General features: G+C 40.5%; 1 protein-coding gene across 4 annotated transcripts in view; it reads right to left on the minus strand.

Moving 5' to 3' along the window:
* Window positions 1–21,104, minus strand: part of LOC309718523 (tetratricopeptide repeat protein 28-like) — a 190,854-nt gene that overhangs the window by 168,751 nt on the left and 999 nt on the right. For 3 of the 4 annotated variants that reach the window (XM_082553855.1, XM_082553857.1, XM_082553856.1), the window contains one exon: window positions 18,444–18,740. In XM_082553855.1, the coding sequence (XP_082409981.1) occupies window positions 18,444–18,740 (297 nt within the window). Of the gene's footprint in view, window positions 1–18,443; window positions 18,741–20,475; window positions 20,773–21,104 lie in introns of those variants that run through there. The other variant, XM_082553858.1, reaches the window with a different exon arrangement.

Consider the following 21,104-nt stretch of genomic DNA (forward strand, 5'->3'; position numbering starts at 1 on the left):
TTTTTCTGAAGTAACAGTTAAGATGCACTGACATCTGTTTGGACCTCATATTTCAAATTACAGTAAAACGCTTTAAAATACAAATTGAGCACTTTGAATATACTTTATATGCCATTTGTTAAACGAACTATAAAACTGGCTATAATTCTTAAACGGTTAATACATTTTTTGCACTCCAATTGCATATTGACTTTCCATGGTGGTGTACAGAGGCAACAAATTATGGACCTAATTCATAAAATATATTTTCTTACACTTAAACACCACCATTGTTGTAATATAGCAGCATATGCTTCACGGTTTCTAGTTTCAGGCTTGTTATTTAGTGTTTCAATAACGACATGCTACGTAGTACAGAAATATTCAGAGGAACAGCCAGCAACAATTTCTGCTTTTCAACTGATGAAAAGGATTTTTACAGAGTGCAGCTTGATCAGCAAAGAAAGGCAGCAAATATTATGTTGGAAATAGCTCAAAGAGTGCATGTAGAGTGGAAAATGCACTTAAAGAGAAACAGGAACTCTAGACCAGTATAGTTTCTCATGAAAAATTGGAAAGTTGGGACAAAGTGTCTTGTAAGAATAAAAATAAATAAATGCGAAACCACTTGTAGGAAAATGGCAAAATCGGTTGAGACACTTTAAAGGATAGAGGAAAAGGGGGACTATTTGAAAAATCAATCTCAGAGGAGTAATGTGATTATTGATGGTGTCCCTGAGGAAAAGGTGGAAATTGGGATGTCACACGTAAAAGTACATGAAATAATAAGAAATAAATTGGGACTGGCAAGAAGGATAAAGGAGGCTTTGATGAAAGCAGTCTCAGACAGATTAGTCATAAAACTACTCTGCAACACAGACGATAAAAAACAAAGACAGAAAATACTCAAAGGGAAGTGCAGGCACATTAATACAGAGTAATTTGACCTCATCATGAAGAAAAGGATGGACACTGAGGTATGGCAAACTGATCAAACCATCAAACAGTTCCTAAACTATGCATGTCTGACTTTATGACAGGAGCTTTTTTAAATAATAGCATTTTGCACATTTTGCACTCCTGAACACAGGCTCGGTAATTGCACACGTCGACATCTCTAAGATAAGGAGCAATGTACATGACTTGATTAATTTGGGGATTGCCAATATCATTTATATTTGGGTTGTATCTGAGAATAATTTATAGTACTGCGAAAAGGTCCTCAGTCACCCTTCATTTCTTTGTATTTTGCTTCTGCTTTTTACTATTAGTAAGCTACAAAACACAGATTGGTTCCCATTTTTATAGTTGAATGTTTGAAAAAAGCCAAAGATAGCACAGTTTGACAGGCATAATATAGCATTTTGGCACCAACGAGAGGATTCCCTAAAAGCTATTACCCAAAACCTTTTCTTATCTCAGCACGTGTGCACTGTGTCCTTAAAAAAATTGAGGAAACTGGAAATTAGAAAGTGGCAGTAGGGCTAAAAAAACAAAAAAGATGCACAGCTGATTAACAGTATCTGAATGTGTAGAGAGGAGAGGGGTACAACAGTGAGTGTCTGCAGCCATCTGTACATCACTATGGAGGCTCTGTCATGGTTTGGGACTGCATTTCACTGCATGCATTAAAGATCTTGTCAAAAATTGATATAATTATGAACGCAGAAAAGTACAGTCAGATTTTGATCCACTATGCATTATCACCTGGAAAGCACCTCCATGTTTCAGTATGACTGTCTTCCCAAACACACTGCTAATGTACTAAATCATAGCTGGGTAGAAAAACTCACAATAAAACATTACGATTCATGGATTGGCTTCCCCAGAGCTGCAGGCAAAAACAACCACCATCTAAAGAAGAAGTTTTGAATGTCCTTCAAGAAACCTGGGAAACTACTTCTGAAGATTACTTAAAATTATGACTCTTTACTGAAAGAGTTCGAGCTGTGCTGAAGAATAAAAGTGGTCATAACAAATATTGACTTTTAAGCATGTTAGAATTATGCAAATTATCCTCCTATTGCCCATTTTCCAAGCAAAATGTAAAAGAATGAGGGGTGGCTTAGGACTTTTGGACATTACTGTAGATTAATACTTTCCAGAACTAGGATTTGTTAATTGATGGTTTTTCCTTCTTTGGAATGAGCAATTTCCACAAAAGCCATGTCAAAAAAAACGAAAACAAAAGCACTGTTTAACACTGAATGATGTAGAAGCCCTGTGGGTTTAAATGCATTTAGCCCTCCACGAACTAGGAGTGCTGCTTATGTCGCTGTTGGAAATCTCCTGATGCTGATGTTGCTCAGCTATGTGAAATGAATATCACTCTGATGTTAGTGGTGACTACTAACTGCATAGTGAGTAACTGTGTGTATAAACAGCTAGCTGGATAGACAGATATGAAGTGAACACACTCGTATACTTCCTATATTAATGCAGGTAACCCAATTTAAACTAATGTAACTAATGTTAACCATGTAACCTGTAATCCACTAAACATCAGGTGTGGACTCCAGAGACATTAGATGACTGCTGTGACGTTAGCTAACGGAGTCTTTGAAAAAAATAAGACACCAAGTTATGAAGGCATGATAAATGAACACATCCCAACCATTTGTTGACCCAGTTTGCCTGAAATTAAAAATGAAATGTTTCCACAAACAAACCCAAATGGTGTAATAGTGTTTAATGACAGACTTTGAAATAGTGAAATCCCACGTGGCACTGAATGGATGTGCTGTGCTATAAGTGTTGCTCGGGGAAAGCGAGCCGTGGTGGTGCAAATATGCAATTACACGAAGCACGCAGATGAAATCGAAAGGAGACTGCATCATAAATAAAACATCCCGATGCCGAGTCTAAATGAGTAATTTATTCTATTTATGATGAATGAAAACTGTGGAAGTAATTAGAAATATCCTTATCGTCTTTACATGTATATTTAATTATGTGCATGTGTATCTGTAAGCAAATTCTGGAAAGGCTGGGCACAGGCCACGATAACATGGGATAAATATAGTACATTTACATTGTGGTGCGCTCACTGAACATAAGCGTTGCTTATTATGAGTCTTCATAATGGCTCATGCATCACCGCTGGCAGACACGACTAACAGATGTGAGCGCTGTAACGCTCTCTTCTTGGTCTCTCGTGTGATGTTAAATTCTGGTACTTGAAGCATTATATTCTGTGTTTACATTTCTCCACGTTATCGAGTAAAAAGTAAAAACTTCCTCTGAGTGTTTTGACTTTTGCAGCTACAAATGCGACCATGACACAGAGAAAAGAGGTCATTTCCGAGCTTTGTTGACAAACTTCCCCATCAGTTTCCTGTTTTCAGCTCATTGTTAGACACGAGTTTCCCAAGGACCGTGTGCACTCTGAAGGTTCTGACCTCATTTCCAATGGGTCGCTTCACACACACACACACACACACACACACACACACTTTGACACAACAGAAGAGAGAATTTCATGGCTGATTCAACAGCCTCCGCACTGTATTTTATCAAAGAGAAGTTCACAATGTTTAGCACAATGAGAGCGGTGACGTTGCTGCGTGGCAGAAAAATGCAAAAGCTGACGAAACAGTCACATGTAAAATTCCTGTTTTCACATTCGCAAAGCTATTTTGGTCAAAAAACGAATGGAGGACAGAAGAGAACTAAAAACGCGTCACAATTAAAGTGACTGATTGGCCCCTCGTCTGGCGTAAAATGGAGAAAACACTATGTTGCAAAGACCTCATTGGCTGCACCTATTTCCAGTGAGCTTCATTAACTGGAGGACACCAACAGCCAGCGTTCAAAGCATCTGATTGATCATACCATTTAAGTAACTACAGAGAAATGTACCGCTCTAATTATATCTGTGCGGAGGTCTTTGCAGCTACAAAGTCTCGAACAAGCGAATCATGTTTCTTTAATAATATTGTTTTTACAGCTTTCAGATTGGCTTTCACAAACTTACATCATTTAACCAACATAGCTAGGTGCCAAGCGCTAATTAGGTAGCATTAATCAATAATAAACAGACATGCTGGAGCTGTGCAGACCAGAATTATCATGGTAGCAATTCTCCAAGGTTAACCTGACACATTCTTTCCTGCAGTCTTTCATGTAAGACAGTAAACTTGCGAATAATAGGAGTTTTGGAGAGGATGGCACAGGACTGAAGTACTCACATGCTTACAGCCTCAATAAACCAATAATAATAATCATAATAATAAAGTTTGGGAAAGACTGGGTGCAATTTTGATTAAATTTAGGGTGGAGGGTCACATGAATGATGCGCTGCTGCTTTGGGTGGACATGATCGTCCTCCGCTTTTCTTTGGAAAATGGTTTCTTTGAAACTGCATGTTTTTTAAGTACAGTAACATCAGTTTAACATCACATTTACTGACTGACAATCTATTGTTTGTTGCTGAATCACCACCTGCTCCAACGGTTCCCAGCGGGGGTAGCATAATAGCTGCTAGATGAATGCAGGTAATTCAGTGGTACTCCCTTGGTAGTGATGCTTAACCTTTCATTACATTCATAACATAAGCTTTCTGTGTGATGAGTTTGACAGGAGAAGCTTTAACACAATCTGTTATTATGTCTTTGCACACACGCAGGTGCAACTTTTTAACTCCAAAAAGTGAGTTTAAACTAAATGGTTAAGAAAATGAACAGCTGGATAAATGAATGGATACAAATGATTCATCTAGCTTTAAATACCATCATATAAAGTGATATACAAATATCTTTATGTGAACTCATACTTACCTTATTTTTACAAGGTAATTTTCAGTGTTAATCATAACCGGCTCTTTATTTACCTCTAACAGAGCCATTTTTTCCCCCTATCTGAACACCCAGGGAATGGCCAGGATGAGCAGGAGAATGCTTCAGAGCTGCCCTCCTGTTTAATGGGAATATGGATTTTGCCATTAAGGGTTGCCTTTTAGCATTTTACTTAACACACCAACATCTGAGGCAGAGGATTTTTTTGAAACAAAGAAAAAAAACTGCCAACAGAGCCAACCAGACCAAATGAAATGGCTGACAGAAGTCTATATTTGGTTGCACATGGCGACTAACCAGTCATTAGTGATGAGGCTTGGATGCATTCATTATGGTTAAGGAAGTGTTGTGACTCAGTAGTCTAACCATCCAATAAACTCCAATAAAAAGCTCAAATGAGAGCTTGCTTTAGCTGTTTCTGCATCTTTCTTGATGCCGGCTACACATAAAACAAATGTTCTCCAAAGCTAGCATCTGGATTTGTTGAACTTGCTTGTTTAACTAGCAGAAAATGGCAAAGCCATCATTTATTTCAGTTCCTGCAACAAGAGAAGTGTTGTAACATGACTGACTGATAAACAGATCGATAAATAAACAAACCAGAAATAAATTTTGACTTGCAGTTAACTGATACATTAATTAACAAATCAACTCTAACTCACTGTGTGTGTATTGTCTAATCTAGACAAGTCTCATTCCTTTTGCGTTGCCTCTGTGACAGACTTTGTTTCATGCAAATACATATCTCTACGCTCAAATGATCAACAAAAGCTTGTTTCTGCAGCGTAAGTGGTACTTCCCATTTGCATATGTATCACTACGTAAACAGGTGCATACAACAGCAACTCCAATTCAGCGCTTGTTTTTGCATTTGAATGGGTTAACAAAAAAGGGCTTCAAACATGATCTTACAGACTATGCAAAAGGCATGATTGTGGATCTGAGGAGGGCAGGGTTTGAGGACTGCAAAGATTGTAGAGCTTGGTGCTCTGCTGAAAGCAGCAATCTCAAAGATGTACAATGAAAAGAGCAGAATATGAGACCCTGCAAAACATTTTCTTTGTGGGAAAAAGACTCGTGGCAGATGAATGCAGCAGACATCATGTGGTTCTGGCAGCAAGTATTGTCAGAATCATAACATCAGGTTGGGTTATTGCAACCAAGTACACAATGCATCGCACTGTTGGTATTCAGTGGATGCTGTAAGCTGCAGACAGGATTCAGTGCGGACTTAGAAACATCAGGTGTTTGGTCATTCCACAGGATCAAATATCTCCATCCATGCCCTTCACTCTTCTAGAATTGTCACTGGTTCATATACAGTATGAGTGGTCTAAAGTACACTCAGGTGAAATGTTGGCGATCCAACCACCACAATGCTCGGATATCAACCTCCATGATTAGAGAAGAGAGAAAAGCCATGACTGCTACAAGTTTATCCCCCACAGTGTGTGACATCCTTGAAACATGGGACATTATAAGCTGTGAGTGTGTATGACAGCTCCCCGGTCTGAAGTGAATAACACAGTATTGTCTGCTCTTAGATCCCGATCAATGCTGTCGCCATGTCAGGGATCATTTATCAAAGTGGCATGTGTTAATGCATGTGTTATCCTGCAGATATAACGCACCTTAAACTAAGAGGAAAAGGTTCTGGAAAAACCTGTAAACAAGCTAATGAGGGAAGAATAAACAACAATTCCCTTAAAGACTCCCGTACTGTGTCTCTTGTCCCTTCTGAGATCAAAGATCAGCATTGTTTTTAAAATATCACATTAACATTTTGTCTTGTATACAGAAAAAACTCGAACATATGACTGATAAAAGGAACAGCTTTGAGACGTCTGTGAGATTCGTCAGAGACCTCAGACAAACACTAAAAAATGAGTTGGAAACACTTTTTATTACCATTCATTAACCAGAACAATACGCGTTAAAGTACAGCAGGCTGACCAACTCAAGCTGCAGACGAGACATGCGCAGCCCATTTTTAAGCATGCTTATCCATTAATGTGATGGCTGACTTGTGCCATTTTGAAAATACTACGGAAATGTTAAGATAAGATAAGATAAGATAAGATAACTCTTTATTGTCATTGCACAGTCATACATAGTACAGTAGTACAATGAAATTGGAAAAACTGTCCTACGTCGGCACTACATATAACACAACACGACACGATATGACACATCACAACGTAACAAACAACACAACACAGTATATTAACTTAGTATAAAAAAGAAGAATAAGTGTATGTGTATTGCACACTGTTATTATTGCACATTAATTATTATTGCACCTTGTTATAAATATAAATATTATTGTTATCGTTTTAAACATTGTTACCTCCCCCTAAAAAGTCCAGGGAGGTATCCAGTCAGGTCAGCTATTTACATTGATCAGGGCTATTGCCCTGTTGTAAAAGCTGTCCTTGAGTCTATTTGTTCGGGACCTCAGCAGCCTGAACCTCCTGCCAGACGGCAGCAGCTTAAACACCCGGTGTCCTGGGTGTGTGCAGTCCCGTAGGATGCTGCGTGCCCTCTTGAGACAGCGAGTGCTGTACAGGTCCTTCAGGGAGGGAAGAGGATGTCCAATGATTTTTTGGGCCATGTTGATGACCCTCTGGAGTGCCTTTCTGTGTGCTGTGGTGCAGCTGGAGAACCACACACCGATGCAATATGTCAGCACACTTTCAATGGAGCAGCGGTAGAAGACGGTCAGCAGCTCCTTCTTCAGGTCCATTTTTCTGAGGATTCTCAGAAAGTGGAGACGCTGTTGGGCCTTCTTTAAGACCGCAGAGGTGTTAGAGCTCCATTGGAGGTCTGTGTCTATGTGCACACCCAGAAACTTGAAACTGGAGACCCTTTCCACGCACTCCCCGTTGATGCTGACAGGCTGCAGCTCGGACTTCCTCCTTCTGAAGTCAACTACCAGTTCTTTTGTTTTGGTGGTATTGGTCTGACCTGGTAAGATTACACTAGGATATGAAGTCGGCACAAGCAGATGCCGTCAGATTGAAAGAAAAACAGTGCAGCATCAGCATCAGTGCCAAAGACGTTTCACTTCTGAACAAAGACTGATATTTTTCCAGACAGCGAAACAGCAACACGTGTGCCTTTTTCTTTAAACAAAGCCTCTGGTTGAATACTAAAATTATGGCTTTTACACAGGAGTCACTTGTCAGATTTGTACACAGAAATACACCAACTGCACTCCATGTTTCCTCTTTTTAGCTAATACTTCTCCCCAGACGTTTCCATTTTTTCGCCGCTGCTGTTGTTGTTTCCCTGTCAAACTCATTATGAGTAGAATGAATTAGAGGGTATCTAGATAAGACACAACAGTGCACACACTCAAACGGCTAATTGCAATAACCTGGCACAAATGAGTAATTTAGCTGCCTAAAAGCAAGCCCTGAGATCTAGAAGGAGCACTTTAGATGAACGAATTAGGCTGAAGGCCATTACACGCCAAGATATTTGGACAGAAAAAGAAGCTTCATCTTTCATTGGGCTGGATTTGAATATTAAACAGTCGCGCCTACCGTCTCGTGGCAAAATCTGCGATCACCGCGGAAGCAGGTTAACATAATCTTGTGCCTGCTGAACTCTTTGTTCCAAACTTTCATTGTTTATTAGAAATTATCTGTCATTAATCATAAACAACATGCCAGTTAAGTCAGTAATTGCAGAAAAATTGTGACCACGCAACTCTTAATGGGCAACATTAGGTCATACTTAAACTGAAGGCTGATTAGATTTCATGTCGCAGTTCCAGATGAGCAATGCAAACAAATAGGACTTTGTTTTTTAGCGATACATTAAGTGATTGCTTCTTAATGAAACGGTGACAGATGTGAAGAGACATATTGCTTTTGTATTAGCTGGCATTTTACAGCGCTGTATTGTGCAGAGTAATGCTGCCTGTTCCTATTTGCAATAACGAGGAGGGATGCCTTTTTTTATTTTTAACTCTCCCACTTAATATAAAGATGCCTTTTGCAGTTGTGACCGATAGAAACGCCGAGGAGAGACGCTCATCTCGTAAAAGCATTGCCTCCCCGGCTGCTGTTCGCCAGTCGCTGTTATCCATCAGTGAGAAAACTGGGAACTATTTACAGACATCTTTTAAGCCCGCAGGGGTGAGTGGGAGATACAATTTGAGTGGAGCATTTCTCAAATAATATTCAGAATGCATTTGGGTGCCTTATTTCAGCAAGTGTAAACAATAATGCAATTCCCTATGGTTTTTGTAATTACAGGTATATAAAAAAAGAAACATTATATTACATTAAAGTGTTCCTAAAGTGTTCCGTTTCTTATTAGAATAAGAAACAGCAAGCTAACTGGATAATGGCAAAGTTTCTGCAATAAACTGAACAGAGAAGTCTTTCAGGACAAGTCTGACACACACCTAAATGTACACATGATTCATTACTTTCATGTAAGCACTATTTTGGTGCTGACTTTCTCACACCACTGCAGTACGTCTTTCCAAAAAGGCCAGTCTGCCACCTGAGAACAACATTAGTGGCACCTTTATCCCTGCCCATTTATTTCACTGGGAGGAAACAGGGCGTATGACTCATGGAAGGACGTTACATCACGAAAAGGTGCTCCATGAAACAGACCGCAGGCTAGACGAGGATTAGTTTCCACTAGGATGTAAGTACAACCCAAACCCAGGCAGTGTACTATAACACAATGCTTTAGTGATGTTATGCATGAGCAGAAAGACGGTTTTTTTTCTTCTTTTTTCTGCTGGATCTGACACAAGAGAAAAAAAAAGAGTGTTTCAGTCACCTAAAGTTCAGAAGTGAAGGCAAGAGGACCAGGAAGCCTCTCAGCTCTGCTATTCATCTTGCCATGCTTATGCGGTGTAATGGGCTGCTTGCAGGTTGCTCTCTGCTCTACCCCATTTCCCCAATGGGAGCGCTTCCTCCCTGCAGCAGAGACAGGCTGAGCTAATTCTGGAGACATCCAGGTCTTGAGGCCTGAGCCTTGCTTAGCTTCCAAGTAGGAGGGGCCAGCGTACTACAATATGCAGCTGCTTATGAGACGAATCCCTGCGAGAAAAAAAAAAGAGCATCCGTGCAACCCTAGGGGTTGTGCGCCAGGAGCAGGGTGCAATTGTTTTTCTCATTTCCTCAGTGTTGTAAAGCTGATCCACTATCAGGTGCAGACTGGTATGCCACGAGCATGGCAACGAGCTGGTTTTCTCTGGCTCTTTTGACATTTCTTCCCATGTAATAGCAGGCGAAAAGCTATTAAGCTGGTAATCAATTTGTGCATTCGGAGGTGAAAAAGCATTCTGAGGGCGCAGAAAATCTTTAACATGATTGAAAGTTTCTTATTTGAGGAGCTTACCTAGGCTGACATGCTGTATTTCCTTTGGGACAAAGAAACCGCTGCTTTTAATTTTCAAATAGCTTATCTGCAAAATGGTTAACGACAAAGAAAGATTTTTGTTAAACTAAAACACACACTGTGGCCAGCAAAGAGAAGACCAGCTACATGAATTCTACTCCCACAGAGGTCGATTATTTTCTTCATAGTGTTACATCCTCACTGCGTACGACTCTGTGGCCTTCTAAAGAAACAAGACAAATCAGCCGTGCTTGACTCAATAGTATAAATGAGCATCTTAAAGAAGATAACACGTAGGCTGAAGAGGAAATGGCATTGCACTCATTTAGAAGAGCTTCCTTTGGCCTGGAAAAAATGTTCATTACTCTATAAAAATGAAGTCCTGTATAAAGCTGTGTATCAAAGGTGGCTGGAATTAAACCATTACTTTAAACGGTCTTACTTGATCCAGCTGTATTAACTAATCATTGAATAATTTCTAACCTTCCTTTTATCTCAAGAATTCTTGAAAGAGTAGCAGTAAAGCAGCTAACTGATCATCTGAGGAGGCATCGTTTATTTGAAGATTTCAGAGCTCATCGCAGCACAAAAACAGTGTAAGGAAAGGTTACAAATGATCTGCTTAAGGCCTCAAACGGTGGACTCATCCTTCTTCTTGTGTTGCTAGACCTCAGTGCAGCATTAAATACTGTCGACCGCAGTATTTTATTACAGAGGTTAGAGGATGCTGTTGTTCATATTGTTCATGTAAATGGGGAGTCTTCTTCACACACTAAAGTTAGTTATGGCGTTCCACAGGGTTCTGTGCTGGGACATTATACATTATACATTATACAAGCTTCCCTTAGGAATTATTATTAGAAAACACTGCATACATTTCCATTACTATGCAGATGACACCCAGCTTTATTTATTTATTAAGCAAGATGAGTTAATTAAAACTGCAGGCATGTGTTGTAAAGACCTGGATTACCTATAATTTACCTCTAAATCCAGTCAAAACTGAGGTTACAGTCCTAGAAATGTATTTAAATGGCACTACCTAGGTCTCCAGTAAAACTGTGAGGAATCTTTGACTCATTCTTGATTAGGATATGTCCTTCAGCATGCACATGATATGTAGGACTCCTTTCATTCATTTACCCAATAGCTCTAAAATTAGGAACATCCTGTCTCAGAGTGATGCTGAAAATGAAAAAGGAGGTCATGCATTTATTGGGGTGTTTTTCCTGACATTGTAGGGTCTTTACTTTACAATATAAACCATACTGAGGCAACTATTGTTGTGAATTTCTGTTATATAAATAAAACTGAGTTGAATTAAAAGCTCTGAGCAAATCCAAAAGAATAAAACCCACAGAGAGTACACTCAAAATTTGTGAAAATGACATTTCTGTAAAGCAGTTAGTAGGTGCTGATGGTGTGTCGATAGGGCCCGGCAGATTATCATCAGAGTGAAATCAGCTCCCAGCTCTGACTCATCTCTGCCCCCTGGACAGTGTGGAGACAGGCAGCTGTGGGGTGAGAGGGAGGTCATCATCACCCACATATCAAACTAAATTACATCACCCTGAAAAGCTCCACTGAAAACTGAAAGCCTGCCTTTGTGAACTTTGCAAGTTCCAGCGATAATGATATATAGTGTACAGATCCTGTGGTTAGTATAAAGAACACACACGAGATATGCTAAATTTCCTCCTTTTTTTTTTTTTAAACAGCTGGTGTTTCTTTAAAGCAGATTAAATTTTACTAAACACTACAATTTGGTGTGGAGCCTGGGTGGCAGAGAGGAAAACCACTTGGCCACCATCACGGCAACCCAGCTAAGCAGGATTTGGAAAGACTCTGACAAACTGTAAATTTAAAAAAAAAAAAAGGGGGGGGAGGAAAAAGCTGCTAAACAGAACATCAACTATCAAATAAGCATATGAGCAAGCCTGGATATATCTTCTATCACTCATATTACAGATCTAATTTACGTGTCGTGACAAAGCTGCAGACGGAGGATGTGAGCTGGTTCTAACAGGATGTGCTCGATGTTTATGCGTTCAATTTTGAGCGAGTTGTCAGCCTGAAAGAGGAGAATGAGATTTGGGATGCAAGTAGCATCCATCAGATTCATAACAATGTCGTAGCTCAAGCAAATTTTGTTGCATACTTACTAAATAGTAGCTCATGGGAAAGAAGATGGGCTGACTTGAGAAAGAAGCATCTTTTTGTAAAATGAGTAGCAATGAAGCAACAGTGTTGTGGATACCACGTAAGAGGGAGCAACACAGTCACGTAAGTAAGTACAAGTTCCAGCTCATCTGCGTAAAGAATGACACAGCTGCCAAGGACGTGCTGCTGAAATTAAAACAGCCGACATGTGTGTGTGTGTTTGTGTGTGTGGTCACTTTCCCTCCATCACGGTGCATATGTGCTGTACTGCTTAGCCGCAGCGGCCTTCTAAAGGAAAAAGTCAGAATTTAACTGCTCCCGCTTATTTCACAGATTTTCCAGACAAATAATTTCAGGTTTGTGCCCACTAGCGCCAACCCTCTGTCCGTCCCGGCCTCCCTGGCCTATAATTATATGCCATTCATTTGATTTGTTCATTAGGTCAACCCTCGGCTGGGTAGAAGCGAAACGGAACCCTCTTATTAGTGGTTCATAGCGCTACTCTCTCCATGGTAAGTGGAAAATAAGAGTGGGAGAGAGGAAGCTGGCTGGAAGATTTCTCTTTTTCCCTTTTTTGTAACCTGATTGCACCTCCTGATGATGAGAGGCAGCGGGGAAATTGCGCATACTGTGATACAATTGAAGATTACCAACGCCTATTCCAAAAAAAAAAACAAACAACAAACAAACAACACAACAGTGGCATGAAGTCATAAAACCTCTAACACGCTCATTCGAACTTTTTCTAACATTTTTGGACATTTTTCCTGACTTTTCAGTAGATATGAAATTCCTCCTTCATTCTTACCCCGTATTCAATTATAAATGTCGGAGCTCTTTCTGCAACCTCTGAAAATTCGCACTAATTAAATCAAACAGTTACAATCATGAAGTGTGCCTCGTCACTGCAGCGGGATCTTCTAACAGATATGCTGCTTTAGATGAGATCATCTGCCCCATGTTTCTCTATAACTCAATAATCTGACAACATGGTGCACAGTATAATGAGTCTCTGCTGTCTACTGGTATTCTCAGGACTAACTAGAGGCATTCATATCGTATAATTATTTATTCATAACTTTGGGAAGGTATGCAGGTTGATGTCCTCTGTTTCTTCAAATCAAACCAGCTCACGCTAACCATAAATATGCATCAAAGGATATTATTAATATTAATTCACACACAGCGTGGCATCCGAGTGAAGATCAGCATTTAGCATTTATTTTTACATTTCATTCTTCTACTTACATTTTGCAGGCAGTTTGTGGGGTGATCCAGTACAGTATATGAGCAAACTCACCTGTGCAATACACTTATATTAATTATCTTAAAATAACGGCATATCCTAATTGCATTTTTAGGTTTTTGATATTTTAAAGTATTGATCAAAGGTCTTGAGTGAACCCTCATTTCTTTATATTTTGATTCCAAGGAGCCCGACTTTTCTATGATTTTATTCTTCGGGCTTTCTAAAGATCTTTCATCTTTTCTCGGGACGTTGGCTTCTTTACATATTGACTCATTTTCGGTTCAGTCCCTGTAGCCGACCCTTATCAGAGGCATGTTTTTGTCGTTGTTTATGAATCATTTAAGCATTAAAAATGCATCTAACTCAGGGGGTGAAAAGTGTTGTGTTTACACATAACAACAACAACAACAGCAACTTAGCAAAGGATCAATTTTAATTTGAATCTTTGGGCATTTTGTTACTAGCAGCATGTTGCAAAAAAACATCGTTTGTTCATATTTTTATTTGTTGAATCTTTGAAAAAAGCCAAAGATAACACAGTTTGACAGGAATAAATACTATTTTGCACCAAGATGGTTCTCAAAGAGCCCAAAACTTACATTCAGTGTCCTTCAAGAAGCCTGGAGATGACTACAAGACAAATAACACAAAAGTTTGCCGAAGAGACTTCAGGCTGTGTTGAAGAATAAAGGTGGTCATAGCAAATACAGATTTTCAAGGTCTTTATAATTGCACCAAGTCTGTTTTTCTCTTATATACTGCATTTCCATGCTTGTTTGTCCATGTTTTAATAACTAAGAATCCATACAGATACACGCAGCCAAAGATGCCAGTTTTGTTTATGATGTTCTTGTTGTTTATTTCCCTGTTTGCACCAGAGAAGCTCCATCATAGAAAATAATTGAACAGCTTTAACGACTTTCAGCTCTTCTTCACACAGTCTTTGAACATTTAACAAGTCCAAAATTGATGTGGCACAACAGATAAACACCGGCCACTGGCATCAGCGAATCTCATCTTATCAGTCAAAACAAGGCGGGTTCCGATGCCTGGCCAATAAATCGGCAACTGATCCTGAGCTGATGGTGTATCATTAACTTTTTTTAAGGCATGTATCCATGAACCTAAATGCTTTAACCAAATAAGCATTTACAGCTAAGGAAAAAGTCACCGAAAATATTATATTCCATCCTACAGAGGGCAGTGCCAAATCTCATGCAGAGCCATTCGACAGCAGAGAAATGTCACTCAAAGCCACAATCACCAACATTATGATAGTGCTGACAAACCAGTCATTTCCACTGAAACCAGAAGGCCATCCAAAAACTCCTTGTTGACATAATTCAGTGTGGATAACACGCAAACTGACTGATTGAGTCATCCAGCCAGTGAGACCCCAAAAAGGCTACTGAGCAGAACGGCATTCAAATGTAGACAAACTGAGTTTCTTTAATGAATCCACGCATACCATATTGTAATCTTCCTGCACTATGACAAAAACCTTCTCTGCTCTTCAAACATAGACTCACACATTATTTCAAAAGACTTTTGCCAGCTTACAGAAGCTTTAGTCCATTAATCAGCATGAAAATAACAGAACCAGTAACCAAGATGCAATTAAATCCACATTACAGGTGGTGTGAATGAAAGCACAAAGAAAAGCACGAGAGCTGTGACAACTCTCCCCGTGATATCAAAAGCTAGTTTCTTTATTCTGTACACACACCGAGATTAGATGAGAGCTGCTTTAACGGACAGTCATACCAACAGGGAAGCATTACACCCCAGTGGTTTTCATCCACATGAAAAGTAGAGCACCGCTGAGAGTGGCAAAAGATGAGGTCTTCAAATCATACGCACACACACAATGCCTTTCTTCCTGTGACAGCAAACTCCCGTGTCATCACCCAACGCCGCAGGAAACAGAAGCTTTATGCTCCATCAGGGTGTCAGCATCCACTCCTTACGCATTTACTGGATATGGTGCTGCTGTAATTAAAGTCCCCTTTCAGCACTCCACACACCATGACCTTTTCCATTGCAAACACTCATTGTCTCAGTTAAACCCAAGGCCTCTCTATTGGGACATAAATGGACATTTTAAGCTGCTGAAGAAGAAAAATGGATTGAAATAAATGTGTTTAAAAAAAAAAAAAAGAAGAAGTGTGGCAGCCTTGTGTGAAAAATGAGGCTTGATGGTTTTTCACCACCATTATGAGTGGGTGTAATCTGCAACTTTGGCAATAAAGATTTGAAGAGACGGAATACCCATGACAAGTGCCATCATAACCTGTAATCAGAAGATATGCAAATGATAGAGATGTTTCCCCTGATACTTCGGTGCCAGTTGTCTTCTGGGTCCCCAGGAACTCTCCTGTCAGCGCTCAAGTAGGAGAATAGGAGTGATGACAGAAAGGCCTGTTTGTTTAACATGTCACTGGAACAGCAGTGCTGAGAGGGGGAGAGCAGATGGAGGAGAAGAGCAGCAACGGATTTCCATCTAGAAAAGAGCATTGTCCTCTCAGTCGCGAAAAGACACTTGAGGCGCAGAAAAGGATCACAAAATGCTCACTGCGAACAGATGCCGAAAGGTTTGCCATCTTACGGTGATGCCACACACTCGGCGTGTCGATCAAAAAGTTTGCAAGACTATCATTCCCTTTGTTCTTCCATATCAATAATGCACAGCAAAAGACACGCCATTGTACGCCGCAGTTTCCCTCCATCACTGGCTGCAGATTAAAAATGTGCGCAGACACAACGCGTGAGCCCCGTGTCTACGAAATGGCACCCTATTTTGTTCTCATTTAAGCTTTTTATATTCAGTAAGAGGGAGAGGTACAAAGGGCCTAAAGCTGTCTTGGGTCATTAAACCCCACATTTTCTTTCTTCTTTCAGAATGTGTTTTCTGGCAGTTACAGCAAGGAAAGCTGACAGATTAGACAGGGAGCTCCTTCACAGGCTGGCTGTGGGCTTCAGGAGGGTGGGCTGCAGCGCGGGGCTCGGGGCAGCAAAACCACGCCTGTCACCGTTTGATGGGCCAGTGCAGAAGTGCAGTCATAGGGAGGTATGATTGATGATATTATGTACTCACACAGGAACTGAATGCCAGTACAATCCTGTGATTTAAGCCCTGTTCTTTCATCAAACATCGAGCCACAGCAGATAGACTGCACTCCACCAAGCCCTTCTTTCCCAGAGGCCAACACCATGAGTGTCAAGGCAGATATTACGAATCTTTTCTTTGAATCATGAGTTGTAATTTGTACAACTATTCATTCATAATCAGCAGAGTGGATTAAAAAAACGTGAGTAAAAGAGGCTAAATTCTTTTTTAATGTATCAAAACATCAACCTATACATTTTTCATGCAGGAAAGTTTGCTTTCACAAATGCTCTACCTTAATCTTTTATTAAACACACTAATTCAGAGGACAGAAAAAAAGCATCAAGGAAATTAAAGTGGCTGCTGTTTTGTTCTGCACATAAAAAAAAACCCTTGAAAATCTATTCCGGTTTGACGAGACTGCCCCCTAGTGGTGAGTCGAGAGATTTAATTTCTGCAAAGCAATATTGTGTAATTTTTAATACATTGACATAAATCCCTTTGTTTCCTGTTGCAAACTAAGACACAGGGGTCAAATTATACATCAACATCACGATGAACAGAAGCCCGGGCACGAGAGTGAAAACTGTCAAATGGCAGTAAATCCAGGCTGAGCAGAGCTACACAGATTAAGCGAACCATCCCCCAAGTCAGACCACAAAGAGTTCATTGTACTTGGATAGCGTGTAAAAAGGAGGCGAACGATTTTGGCAGTGATTTTCAATTATAGTTTGGTCTCAAAGGCCTCAGAGGTTCTGTGAAATTTCTCCCACTGTACGAGATGCAAGAGAGAAAAGTGACACCATAAAGTCAAGACTACTGTTACAGAAATTTATAATATCAAGTGAAATATATCGGACTAGCCGGAGCACACGATCACAACAACAGAAGTATAAAAAGCTACAGTAAACAATAGGTGTGTTTAAGGCTGTACTCAAAGTCCACAGACAATGGGACAGGACGCACACGTTACCGACATAATAAGAAGTGACAGTGTCAGCTCTCACTGCAATGACACACTTTCACAGAGGAGGAAACCTACCTGAGCAAACGAAGACGCACAACCTCAGATCAAAGAAGAGGTGGCCGCTGATGCATCATTGGTAGCGACAAATTATCATCAATACCACTCTACCACATTATCATCAATCTCTCGCTGGAGAGACAAAAGTATCTCTGCGTGCTAAATCACGAAATCGATGCATTTCTATCACTGAGAGGAATTGGTCTGCTAGTGATCTCTGTGGCTGAGTAATGTGAAATCTATCGCAGGTTAGTCCACGTGGCTTGGACAAGATCAAAGACAAGACCCCAGAAAAGTTTGTATTGATCAGAAGCCACAAGGTTGAAACTGAAGGAGTGGAAACGTGATGGGGATTTGATACACTTTAAACTAAAGATAAATGATCTCATTTATGTGAGCAAAGACAGCAATGCAATGAAAATATAACTATGTGGCTACTTCATTACCAGCTGCGCTGAAAAAGCTGCCTCTGCTGCCAGCAGTTTTTATAAAAAGATGTTTTTTAAGAAGCACATTTGGCACGTGACACATTTCAATCTGTGCCGCTTAGATAACCCAGTTTAGATTTAACCTTTGACATTCGTGGCGATGACACTCTATTTGTGCGCTAGTCAATGATTTCTATTAAAAAACATAAAATGGGAGATGTAGCGTGAACAGTTGTTTAGTTCACTTCTTATGTTGTTTTATTTTGCAATAAATAAAATTAAAAAAGCCCCTCGTTCTGAGAATCCACAGCTTTTTAGGCTGTTGAGGTGCACTTACCTTTGGCCACTTGGGATTAAGCTCACAAGCTTTCTCAGCATCTTCCAGAGCTGCTTGGTGTTGGCCCAATTTGAGAAAAGCCGCTGAACGGTTACTGTACAGGATGCAGTTCTGTGAGTCGACCTGCAGTGCATCACTGTACAAATGAACGGCTGCCTGAAAGTCACCTCGCTGACACGCCTCATTGCTCTGCTGCACTTTCTCCATGAACTCAGCTTTGCTCAGACCGTACCTGGCCCCGTCGTCTCCAACGCACCGGATAGGTCTGCCCGCTGTCCGAGAACCGAAGATTGAAAACTGGAGAAAAGGACAGGGAGCAGCCGGAGAGCTTTGATCAGTCTGACTGAAAAAAAAACCCACAACACTTAACCAAGAGGAATTCCATTAAGCAGAGACCTCGGTGAGTGTTTTTCCAAGGCCGATATTTTAAGCTGTCATAGTCGGAAAAACACAAGTGAAGCAAATTTCATTAATGATGGCTCAGTTCCATTAAGTGTCCTGCAAGGCCACGACAGTGAGCCAACACGCACACTAAAAGGACCTTGGAAGTGGCTCATTTAAATGGAACACAGTCATTTTTATTGTGATCAATTACACCTGTGCTTTTGCTTCTGCAACATGCCAAAAATGTCTGCTGCCCACTGCTACCACTGCAGCACTGAGAACATGCACCTGAAGCACAAGGGACCGTTAATGAATGAAATGAATATGAAGCAGGGTGTTTTTGAAAGAGTGCATGACCCAGAGTCTATGCCAAACTCCTGTGTGCCAAAATAAAATGCATGTGCTGTGGTATTTGAGCTCAATAAGCCCTTTTCACGGCAGATATTTTGACGTGTCACATCAGGACACGGGTGCAATTTAGAACATTACTGCCAGCTGAATTGCAAGTGAGGCTCGGAGCCTCATTTTTGTGCATGCTAGCTTAGCGATATGGCCTCTGGAGAAACTGCTGTCTGTGATTCTTCCTGCTGTGTCATGTGTTGCGAGGTTGTGATCCTGGTAGTATGTAAATAGTGCAGCTTCAACTCTTGCAGATGTGTTGCTGCAATATGACTCAAGTCAAAAGTTGACACAGCATGAGGGCCAAAGTAAAACACTTTATAAGGCATCTGTTGTTTTTACAGTTTAAATAAAGGTTGTATAAAACAATCAGAGCTGTGCAAAACCATTGCAGACAACATTTTCTGTCTTTAGCTGCAAACTTTAATTATTTCTGCACATGTGTTAACTTTAAATGAAAGCACAGTTTGTCATGATGTCACTCATTACCAAGTAACCTTTTATCTTCAACTTCCCAGAGTCCACAGCTGTTCTTCTTTCACACTTTTTTATTACAGCGTTACACATAGCGGTTTAAAGAACAACATCACTGTGACGTTCAGCCTAATAAAGACGTCTTCACTGCACTGCAAAATTTCCTACCACAGCAAATATAATATATGTGTTAGTGCAAGGCTTTCTCCCTGTCCCTCTTTATTTTCCACTCTTGCACTAAAACAGCAGGAAGACCAACTGTACTGACTCAGATCTTACTAACTGCAACAAACCGGTAAGCATCTGATTGATTACAGTAAGTAGGAGAGCGTCGTGTCCGTTTAACAGGGACGGCTGGCTGAGTATTACTGAATCATGAAATTCATCTCGGGCTGCCTGGCTTTTGGGCTTGCTTCCATTATACCTCTTTCTCACCACACCTCCTCGGACTGAATTCTGGGATAGGGCTGGCTTGGTAATTACTTCCAGAGGCCCAGGGAGTAGAAGCAGCAGAAAAAAAAGAGTGCTTCTATGACAACCGTTAAATAACCTTTTGTATCACATGACAACAGAGAAAAGATCATGGTTTTATATGTGTGTGTGTGTGTGGGGGGGGGCATCTCGTTTTTCTATTGCACCTCTAAGAGCAAATTCAGCACCTGAGGTTTGATAAATCCGTGTACGGTAAACCTCTGGAGGTTTTTAAAGATTTTTTCTTCTTCTTTGTCTTTCTTTTTGTGTGTGTGTATATAAATACATATAAACCATAGCTCACCTTTCAGAAACACACAAACAGGCTGAGTTTGTGACATCTGCAACACAACCAACACTATCGCCAAGCCTGACATTCAAAGGTTTGCTCCCAAAGGAGAGGCAGGAGAGGCATCTATTATGGATTAGTGCTTCCAAGGCCCAAGAGAATGCAGGTTTTGACAGAAAAGTCCGCTCTCTGCTGTCTAATCTGCTACAACATACAGAGGGGGGGCTGCCCACTGCATGTGGGCAGCACTGGGCAGGAAGGGTGGAGAGTGAGAGATAATGAAAGCCTACATCAATACAGAGGACACCCTAACAACGTAATCATAAGGAGACAGAGATAGGGAAAGCAACTTATCTCTCCTACTGTAATGTAGTCCAGACTGCAGGATGGTCACAGTTCTCCTGGAGGAACTGTGTGGATTTGCTCTCGTTAATACACAGAAACTCTCTGCCACTGTAAAGTCTTCTGTTTGTGCAAAAACTAAATAAATGTGCTCCAAGTTAATGTTGGAATCGAGCGATATTCAAATCAGATTTACGCTGGTTATTATGTGCACTGGGACAGCCCACACATCCAGTGTGCAGAACAGTGCTGTATGCATGACTGGAAAATCGATAGAGGTCTTTTACGAGGTTTTCACAGAA

This window comes from Aulonocara stuartgranti (genome assembly GCF_965226115.1).
Source record: "Aulonocara stuartgranti genome assembly, chromosome: 12".
In the NCBI taxonomy this organism is placed as follows: Eukaryota; Metazoa; Chordata; class Actinopteri; order Cichliformes; family Cichlidae; genus Aulonocara; species Aulonocara stuartgranti.